At 41.1% G+C, this 11,302-nt stretch overlaps 1 protein-coding gene across 2 annotated transcripts in view; it reads right to left on the minus strand.

Annotated features, from left to right (window-relative positions):
- LOC102940824 (argonaute RISC catalytic component 3) overlaps positions 1-11,289 on the minus strand; it is a 65,062-nt gene extending 53,773 nt beyond the window's left edge. For both annotated transcript variants that reach the window (XM_037881781.2, XM_037881780.2), the window contains exon 1: positions 10,978-11,289. In XM_037881781.2, the coding sequence (XP_037737709.1) occupies positions 10,978-10,996 (19 nt within the window). In that variant the 5' untranslated portion in view covers positions 10,997-11,289. The remainder of the gene's footprint in view (positions 1-10,977) is intronic.
- Between the last annotated feature and the right edge of the window lie 13 nt (positions 11,290-11,302).

An 11,302-nucleotide genomic window follows, 5' to 3' on the forward strand; every position in this document is an offset into this window, starting at 1 on the left:
ACACGCTTCCACCTCCCCCCTACCTCATTTCTTAGAAAAAAGGGGTGTGGCATGGGACAGGACTCTCCAAAGAGGGGCTCAGAAAAAAAAAGTTGGGGAACCGCTGGAACAGAGAATAGTAAAACTTAAGGTTATGAGCGAAAGTTATGACTGTGACAGAATACTGGAAGGAGTTCTGTCTGCCCACTACCCCACACATACATGCGCACGCGCACAGAATGACTTCCAAAGGAAGTAGATGAAACTATAAACATAAAAAGAATTAAGACCAGCAATATGAGAACTTGTTGCTTCTGAGCCCGTAGCCAGTAAGAGGCAATGGTTGAGGAAGTATAAACTCATTCTTTTTTATATTCCCGTTGATTTAAATGTTTTGTTAAACAATAAATCACTTTTCAAATAAAGTTTTGTCTTCCTCTACTTTAGTGTCTCAAAGCACATTTCAAATATTAACAAATTAAACCTCACAACACCCTGGCAAAGTAAATGATTACTGAAATACTCATTAAGAATTTTGGAATAATTCATTTTTTCTTAAAACTACTAAATAGTCATGGCAAGCAACACAAATCTTGGCTAATAATCTTTCAAAACAAATATCAAATCAGCTCTTGGCAAGTCAAGTATACATTTATGTGAAAAGTCCAAGACCTACTGTGACTCACTACTGCCACATTTAGAAATAAGTAGATAATACATCTTGAGTTCACACTCCACCTGATACGGATGTATGCTGGTAATTCCCAGTAGTGTTTATGGGACTTGCCTGCGTAAGTCCAATGCACAGTGATGGGAAAATATGCTAATTTGTATTTGTCCAAGTTTGGTAAGTATTTAAGTGAGGTCACTCATTTCCAAGAGACACAGATAAAATTGGTCTTCAAGAGGTTTGAGTCACAAAAAAAATACTTCAAAAATGAATTAAAATTGATACTACTAAATATTAATACCTTTTAAAATTATTCTTTTGTTACAGGACAATAGTTATACCAAAATTAAATTTTTCTGATTTTAAAGAGTTAAAAAGTTGGACTAATGAATTAAAGACATGGCTTTTGGTTTGAATAAATAAAAACTAATTCCAACCAACTATAACTGAACTGGCATTTGTGGCTATACTAACATTACTCTAACCAAACTTGCAAACTATGGACATTTGTTACTGAGGATAAGAAATTTTAGTTCTTATAGGACCTGATCCAAAGCCCACTGAAGTCAATGGAATGACTCCCATTTGCTGTAATAGCTTTGGGATAAGGCCTGTATCCCCACAGATACTCTCCTAAAGATTCACCAAGGAAAAATCACAAACATGATTGTGTAACAAATTATGTTTCCCCCATCAGGCAGCTGCTTTTCACTGAAATATAATTAAAACTGCACCTAACTCTTCTGCTGTGCTTTGGAGCAACAAACTGAAATCTATCAGGTAACCAAATGAAGAGATGGCAGGAGTAAAAGCATGGGTGAGAATGGTACAGAAACAGCAGCCTAAAGGCATTTACTGAAAATACTTCTAGGGAAGACTGAAGAGTTTGGCACATAGGACAGAAATAACTACAGGCCAAATCTTATTTGATTAAATTTATACACTTCCAAGAGGCAAGATATTGGTTCCTACTAGGACTTTTCTTACCTGAATACGCACAAAGGGAGTGTAACAGCTGTTTTCCAGCAAGAGATTATCCATTTGCCACACATTTCAAAATTATAAAATGAGAATAAAAAAAGTGTACAGCAAAAAAATGATGAGGTTTGGTTTTTTTAGTCTTCCTGTAAAGCACAGCCTTAAATCCCTGACTAGATAGTCAAACAGCTTTAAAGAGAAGACACAGGGTTTTTAAAGAGGTAAAATATTATTCAACTGCAGCTCAATAATACAAGACAGATTTGTCTAGCCACACTCTCCTCAGAGTGGGGCTTGTTCCATGCACACTGGAGAGAACTCTCCCAAGGGAAAAGATTCCCTTTCACGGGGCCCCTGGCCTCAGCTTGGGCTCAGAGGCCCAGTCTGTAGAACTCAAAGAAAATGTCATCACTACTGGAAAACATGACTTCATTCTAGGTTACAGAAAATTTAAAATAAAATGTGAAAGTGAAACACGGAATATAGGGTTAGAAGGTTATTTTCAGATTTCTAATTCCTTACCAACATTGGAAATCTTAAGCAATAAAACAAATTGTGTCTTGCCTCCTTCCCTGAAAGCCACCCTTCGGGATGACATTAGACTATTTCTAAAGTAGCACAATCCCTATTTCCTGAACACTCGTCAAAGTAAAGTTTGCTGTTATTTAAAAAGTATCCAGATAAAGCAGTGTTGGTTCAAGTTCTGGTCAGATAAACATATTGATGCTATTCTCACTGGTGCCGGATAGGAGTCTACAAGCTAGAGTGAACACCGCAGTGCACAAGTTTGTGTTATCATCAGCTAAATTTAGAATAGTTACTTGTAAAAACTAGGTTTTTAAAATAAAAAGTATGAGAAACTCTTAAAGACAAGCCGTTTACCTTTACTTCATAAAGTTTTGTATCTGTAAAAAGAACAGGAGTACTTGTGGCACCTTAGAGACTAACAAATTTATTAAGAGCATAAGCTGTCATGGGCTACAGCCCACTTCATTGCACGCATAGAATGGAACATATAGTAAGATAGATATATATATCTATATATATACACACACACATACTAATAAGTTGGAAGTTACCATACAAACCATAAGCTGTAGCCCACGAAAGCTTATGCTCTAATACATTTGTTATCTTACTATATGTTCCATTCTATGCATCCGATGAAGTGGGCTGTAGCCCACGAAAGCTTATGCTCTTATAAATTTGTTAGTCTCTAAGGTGCCACAAGTCCTCCTGTTCTTTTTGTGGATACAGACTAACACGGCTGCTACTCTGAAACCTTTTGTATCTGTCTACACTATGAGGAAATAGTCTATATGGCAAGCCCATACATAACACAACACAGCCAATTTATTCTTGAAGCGTTTTCCACCCACTAACTGCAAGAAAGTAAACTGAAGTAATCTCTCTTCAAGTTTTGTGAACTATATTACATTTTGCACTTAACAGAAATTTTCACTAACAACTTGCATATACTTTAACTACTCACTAATTTGAAGAAAAATATTTAGTTCTCGATTTATTCACTTGCATTTACCAAGTCTCAAATTCACTGTTTTCAAAACTGACAAGTTCCCCAATAAAACCAGTTCAAGTTAACTTTGATAATAGCAAGGATTCAAACTGAATTTACTTTGCCCACTTAACCACTATTTATGAGTCAAATATAAGTAGCTTGCAATTAATTGCCCCTTATCGCTACTAAACCTAACTTGTTCCACTTTAGTGACTAAAGGTCCTGTATTACAAGAGTGATTTAGACACCTAGATAATCTCTTAATGTAGTAACATGGTGACAATGTAACTGACTATCACAGAGCCTGTCACTAGCTGAGAAAAAATTCAAATAAAGAGACTTAAAAGTTAAACTGAACATTATGCCAGAAATTCCATTTGATAAACTGGGTCTGAACTCAAACCTTCGAAAACGTCATTGGAGTCTTATTTTTTTTAAGTATATTAAATGTCTTGATTTACTCACACTTCACAACAGGCTTTGCACATGAATGAAACAAATGAAGCAGCAAATGAATGACTAGTTCCTCCTGGTTTCAGAAAAATGCTTCATAGCACAGAGTAAGAGCTGAAGAACTACCACTCAACAATTTCTCTAAAACAAAACTAAGTGAGTGAGTCAATATATAACCTTTCCTTTCCTAAAGTAAAAGGTGAATTCTGTGCATCGTAATTCAATCATATGGTCTATTCCAGCTGAGTGTGGAAATAGTCCAAGAGAAAATAAACTGTTGATACATTCCTGACAACCTAACAATTCACCACTGTCTTCTGGCATTTTGCACTCCACATTTCGAGATAAATCTTAGATCTACTACTTGAATACTCAGACCATCCAATGACATATGCTAAAACACTGAAAGCTGTCCAAATAGCATTAACGCAGATCAGTTAGGCAGGTCAAATTCAAAGAAGAATTAATTAATAAAGCTGAAGTACTTTTTATTTTTTACACAAGATTCTAGCACAATTTTTTTCAACTAGGACTAAATCTTTCTAGACAAATTAGGTTATAATTTTCTAATTGGCAGTCTGCTGCAGAAAATCAAGCAACTGATCTATGATCATTGATATATGGAACCCTACTGGACTTTGCCATGTTAGCAAATTGCAAAGTTTTCTCAAAGGTGATCAGATTATATTGCTTTTTTAAAAATAATTGTAATATCTAATCTATCCACCATAAAATGCACAATAACCTGTGCATTAAATTTTAATTTGATTGTAACACTAGGCTATATTATATTATCACTGATTCCTTAAGCTATAACTTTCAATGTTACTGAATTATTAGAACTTGATATTTTAAAAAAATCTGATTTGAATTTAAAGTAATTGTGAGCACAGTTCACAGAAAACTGTTGCATTCAGCACAATATGTGAAACACTTGGAACTAACCATCTAATGGTGACCATGCAGGTGATCCTTAGGTGATAAATGCTTTCCCACAGACTAAAGCTTCACTGCAAAAAAAGGGTCTGTTGATACTGAGATAGCTAACTCATAAAATCTGGGGAGCGAGGGGGGCCTCTGTAGTTTTTAACTGGATGTAGCTAGTCAAGGTAACCCCACGTGGGAGTATAGTATTGACCTTGACTAACTACATCCAAGTAAAAACTACCTGTGTGCGGTCTCCACTACAATTCGATATCAATATGGCTACCCTGAAGAAGACAGCCATAGTTTAGTCTAGCTCCCAGATAACATTACCCAGAGAACAGTAAATGGTAGTTCCTTAAATGGTAGTCACGCAGAGTTTAAGAAGTGATTAGCAAAAGCACAACCCACCCAATGAATAGCGTTCTCTGCAGGATCTTAAATCATCATCTTAAATTCACTCAGAAGCTAATGCTGGTGGAGAATTCATCTCTCACTGCAAACATATTACATGAGTTCTTGGCTATCTGCACTGATTGGCCTCCAGGGTTTCAGGTAAAGTTTAAGATACTAATTTTGACCTACAAAGCACTACACGGCTATGGACTTACCTACTGGAGATACCACATCTCTCCCCCTGCCACACTGCTAGAACTTCACTGGGTAAGAGAGAAAAATATTGGCAGAGGCCCCTCAACTTTGGAACTCACTCTTTCCACTCTCCTTGGCAAGAAAACAGGTAGAGTTTCCTGACATTCCACACAGGCTGCAGAGCTAATCTTTATACTAGAGCTTTTGGGAATTAGGGTGCCATCTAAGGGGGCGAACTGGGAAGAGGTGAAGTAATTCTTTCAGCTCTGTTATTCATTAGTGTGAGTATATTGTGCTAGATTTCTCTGTTACTTGTGTTTTTATACAAAATATTAAGGGCACCCAGAGTCTTATGTCCTTGCTCTTATCAATCCAAATAATAAATAAAAATAAGTAATTGGGATTAACTCCAGAGATAACCTACTTGTCACCCACCCCACAACTAAAGTGAAGAGTTTTTAAATCAAGATTAAATATGGCCTTTTCTTTTTGTAAAAATCATATCACTTCTGATTCAGACAGCTCCAGTCTCAACACTCCAACAGATGAAAGCTCCATTGTAACTCACATAGTAACAAAGTGCCCTTGAATAAAGTTTAACTTTTAAGACAGTGTGTTCCCCCTCTCCCCAAGATATAGCTTGTCTTTTATTGTGGTCCTAACAGGTTACTGGTCATTAATACAGGATGTGTGAGGAAGAGAAAAATCAAATTCTTGTGTAATTTAAATGACATTTTAAACCTGCTATACAAAATTTTCTGAAACAGTAAGATTTTAGAAATGTATTTTTACTGTTTAATTAAAATATCAATATTACTAAAAATTAATGTTTTTCCACCACAGTAGGGCCAAACAATTTTTGACCCTTTTAATCAAATTAAGTCCACAACTTTTTTTTAAGTCGGCAAAACACTGTTTTTGAAATCATATAAATCAGAGGTTAACAACATTTTTCTTTCTGAGCCCAACCCCAACATGCTATAAAAACTCCACGGCCCACCTATGCCACAGTAACTGGTTTTCATAGAATATCAGGGTTGGAAGGACCTCAGGAGATCATCTAGTCCAACCCCCTGCTCAAAGCAGGACCAATCCCCAACTATATATATAAATATATATATATCTGCATATAAAAGCCAGGGCCGGTATTAGTGGGTAGCAAGCAGGCAATTGCCTGGGGCATGCCACAGGGGCCCCCATGAAGCTACATTACTCAGGCTTCAGCCCCAGATGGCCGGGCTCAGAGACCTGAGCTTCAGCTTTCTGCCCTGGGCCCAGCAAGTCTAATGCTGGCCCTGCTTGGAGGCCCCCCTGAAACCTGCTCGAGGCCCCCTAGGGGGCCCGGACCCCTGGATATGAATCACTGACATAAATGATTAGCTAGCTGATTGACTCATTTATACCCGAGTCTCTACAATAAGCTCCATGACAACAGCATTTTAACATATTTAACTTGGAAGTTCACAAGTGCCTCACCATCACCTAGAAATGTGTTAAATTTAACATTAATCTACTACTTACAAGCAACAGCTTGGTGCCACATGTTTCAGCTTTTCTAAGCTGGATCTCATATTCCTATTCCCCAGTTCACTTGGTTCTTCTATCATGTGCATTCCAGTACACCTACCTCAAAGTTTTCATCTATTTTAGTTATTTTATAACTGTGATGTTCTAGTTGGATTATGAGCATTTACCTTAATGCTGCACTTTGCTACAAGCAAATATACTGTAGCCTTGTAACAGATAACGGGATAGGACTGAAAAGCAGAAGCTAAACACAGTTCACATTAAAGTGTTATTACAAAGTTTGTATTGCTCTTAAGGTAAATGATATAAATCAAGACATTTACATAGCACAACCTCTTCTGAAAACAACGAGGTGAAACAAGACTCAAATTATTTTGGATATTGGTATAGTTTAAGGAGTTGATATTCAAACTCTTGTACAAAATGGGTATTTTTTATTTCCTCTTTTACCAAAACTAAATCTTATTATGAAGAAATAGGAACTACATCATAAGAACATACAAGAGGCCATACTGGGTCACACCAATGGTCCATCTAGCCCAGTATTCTGTCTCCCAACAGGGGCCAATGCCAGGTTCTTCAGAGGGAATGAACAGAAGAGGCAATCACTGTCCACTCCCAACTTCTGGCAAACAGAGGCTAGGGATACTCAGAGCATGGTGTTGCATCCCCTTGCCATCCTGGCTAATAGCCATGGATGGACCCATTCTCCATATCCTCATGATATAATGTACTCAACATGGGAGGGTAAGGGTAGTCAGCAAAACTGGCTAGGAGTTTTTTTTTTAAATATGTTCAGATTGCTGAAATTCAGGATTAATAATATGCCACCAGATCAATACAATCCATGGCCACCTAAAATGGCTCTAGATCAGTCGTATCCCTTACTAAACAGGGCTACAATTAATATCATCCAGACTAATTTTTCCAGGACCAAATCTACCATGAATTTAACTCCTTGCATCAGTCACAAACGTAAGTGTCTGTACAGCAAAAGAGATGCAGATGCTTCTTCACATAGGAGAGTTCAAACCCATTTTCATGTTTTCCAGTTGTGGGTGCCTTTTAGAAGTAAAAGGATTACAATCCTAACAAATTCCTGAAGCTCCATTTGTTATCCAGCTACCTGATATGTGCTGAACAAGTACAGCCTAAGACAAAACATTCCTCTTGGCTTTGCCTGCCAGTGTTCATGCAGGGAACCAATTGGAGGTAATATCCTTTAATACACTGAAAACTAAATTTCCATTGTCAAGAGTCTCAGACAGCAGTGAGTGTCATATCCTATATCTACATACTACTAAATTACAAAAGCTAGCTTTTAAGTGGGGGCAGCAAAGACTTTTGATCAGACTGCTAATTTAACCCAAATCCACCCTGCAGTAATGGACAGTATTTTCGATCTGGACTTGTGCCCGCAATGCTACACGATGACTGGAGAAGTGTATCGTCTGCCACTGGACATGGTGTGAGGAACGCCGGAAACTGGGAGTCCTGGTGCCTCAGATTAAGAACACGGACCACACAATCATCACTCTGTGAGCCAGAACCCTGCTGGAGAGGACCCTGAAGGATGCCATCCGCTGCCAGTATGTGGAATACCTGAAGCGGAAGCCGGCCCAGGACAAGGCGTTCGGGGTGACGTGCAAGTGGGACATTAGCAACCACTTCCTCCCAGGGACAGCTTCACTGGATTTGCTGACTGGAGGTTCATCTACAGGGCCTGGCTCAACTGCGTTCCACTGAATGGAGCCGTCCGCCACGGGAATCAGGACAAGTGATGTAGGAAGTGCAGCAATGCCAACAAGACACTACCCTAAGTCCTGTGTAGCTGGAAGCCCCATTCCAGAGCCTGGCAGCTGGGACACAACGCCATCCAAAATTGCCCAGTCAGAGCCACCCGCAGGGAAGGTTGCCGTGAACTCCACCATCCCCAGAACTGACAGACAACTGCAACAAGACAGTGTCATCATCATCAAGGAGCAGAAGAAGGTCATCATGGTGGACGTCACAGTGCCCTTTGAGAACAGGACCCTAGCCTTCTGCGATGTCCAAGCTCGAAAGCTGGAGAAATACGTCCCTCTGGCCGATACCGTGAGAGCTAAGGGTTACTAGGTTCAGACACACACGCTGATCACTGGAGCCCTGGCCAATGGGCCCAAGTAAGGAGCAAGTGTTGTGGGAATGCAGAATCCGCCAACAGCTCGGCTGATGTGGCAACTCACGACATAGGACGCCATCAGATGGTTGAGGGACATCTACATCAAACACATCACCGGACATTGGCAATACCAGGAGGAATGAGCTGGAGTGCCAATGAGAAGCGCAGTAAGGAAAGTAACTGAAATACTTCCACGATGGATTGTATTTGCTATATGGACAAGCTACCCTAATTCTCAACTACTGAGGGACAATCTTCACTCATTTATATATTTTGCTTTCCACAACCAACTCTCTGTATAACTTTTCATGGGTGATATACCCAAATACTTGGATGCTAATATCAAAACTGTATTCTTAAATTTATTCACCTAAACTTGGGTTACTGCTGATTATGTCCTATATGTACCATATGACTTTTAAAAGCAAATTTTGTATTTGTGGATAATCCAAGCACTATATCCAGATGTACAGACACTCTTTTCTCAACCTGTGTATTATATAATTTTAACATAAGCTTTAATAAAAATTTTAAATCTGTTCTTATAAAAAATACACATTAACAACATGGAGGGAGCCAAAGACTATATGAAATACATGGTGCATAAATGCTGAGTAACTATATACTAGTTATTATTTGTAATAAGATCACACACTAAAATGAAAACATTAAATACTTTTCATGGTGAGCATGGTTACACAATGAACAGACCAGGCTACAATTAGACAAAATTTTAAAAAAGGTTCTAAAGTCCATCAGTTACACAACTGTTAATAATGTGTCTCATTTGTTTTATATAATAGATGTTAGCAAGTGCTCACTTTATCAATGACAGAGCCAAGGTAATATTTTATTGCATCAACATAAGTTGGTAAGAGAGACAAGCTTTTAAGCTACACAGAGCCCATCCTCAATGATTATCAATTTCATGGGACAGCTTCAATTTTCACGGCAACAACATCTCAAAGGACTCCTCACATGCCAGTTTGCGTAATATAGCAAACACTATTTGGACTGGAAAATTTCAGTTATGAGATATTCCATTCTTTTTACCATGTGTAGACAGCTCTAAGGAAGAAAATATAATACTCTGCTATACTTCCTATGATTAAGGTTCTATCAGTAGTACCTGCCCAATTATTTTAGTTTTGGGACTAGCCATCACTAAACATAATGTCAGATAAAACTTGTCCTGTTCAAATTCACACATATTAAGATTAATAAGCAAATAAACGGGAAATCAGACAATTTCTTAACCAACATACACAACACTGTATAAGCAAAACTTTGCAAAATTCCTCTCACCCAAAATGCATATTAAGCTGTTTCAGTAAAATATCTTTTACCCAACCCAAAAATCATCAAGATAGAGGGCAAATTAATTCTGAGCCCAGACTGGTAAATTTGGCAGGGCTGCTGTAAGACCAGCTTCTTTTTAACTGAATAAGGGTTTATCAGGCAGGACTGGTTAAAACCAAAGGCCACTGATATCCCATAAGAGAGGGGCCCTTACTCCCCCAAGAACTTCAGCAAGTGTTTGACAAGCAGGTTCATGATATTACTGTCTCACACCCCCTCAGTTCTCAGTGGCTGCCTGAAACAACTCCTGGAAACCGCCCACAACAATGGGGCTGGTTACCAAGGCGAAGCCACTCCTGGGGGTCAGAGCAGAGCAATCTAGCTTTAGATCGACTCTTGAGCCGGGCCCCACTTTGGCCTGTACTTCAGGGGGGCTTCAGTGGGTCCCCAGCTCACCGAGACACACTCCGGGGTAATTTCACAAGGCATCAGCCAGGCAGCCCTTTCCTCACCCCAACCCCCGCACCGACCCCGTGTACCCCTAATGCTCCCCGCACCCAGCCAACCCCTTCGAGCTGGGTCCCTGCCTTGCATTCACGCCAGCCCCCCCCCCCCCGCATAGCCCCTGATACGCCCTCCCCTCCCCGAGACCCCCCAGCAGCGCGTCGCCTCCGACCTGGCCTCCTCCACCCCAGACTCACCCCCGCCCCCGAGAACGCCTCAGCCGGGCCCCCAAGTTCCCACCTCCCTGGGCAGCGCCCGCGGCCCCCCACCGAACCCCAGCCACCAGGGCTCGGCCCCCCGCCCCGCCCCGCCCCGCCGCCACCGCCACCGCCACCGCCTCGGAGGCTCCCTCCATGGCGCCCCGGCCCCCACCTGCGCTGCCGATTTCCATTCATGGAGCTGGGGGCGGCCGTTCTCAGGCTGCGGGCTCAGGGTCCTGCCTCTCCCCTCAGGGCCGGGGGCTGCCGCCTCTCCCCCCCGGCGGCGCCGGGTCCGGCCGGCCGGCCCGGGGAGCGGGGCTGTGAGGCACGGGGGAGCGGGGCGGCCTCCCTCCCCTCAGCCGGTGCCGGCCGATCGCTCGCGGGCGGCGCGCGCTGGGAGCGGGAGCTCAAGGAGCGGAAGTTGCGTGGCCGCCAGCAGCCCCGGCTCGCGCTCGCGCTGTGCGCTCGCTCTGTGTGCCTCGGCCCTACCGCGCGCC

This window comes from Chelonia mydas, chromosome 19 (assembly GCF_015237465.2).
Source record: "Chelonia mydas isolate rCheMyd1 chromosome 19, rCheMyd1.pri.v2, whole genome shotgun sequence".
Lineage (NCBI taxonomy): Eukaryota > Metazoa > Chordata > Testudines > Cheloniidae > Chelonia > Chelonia mydas.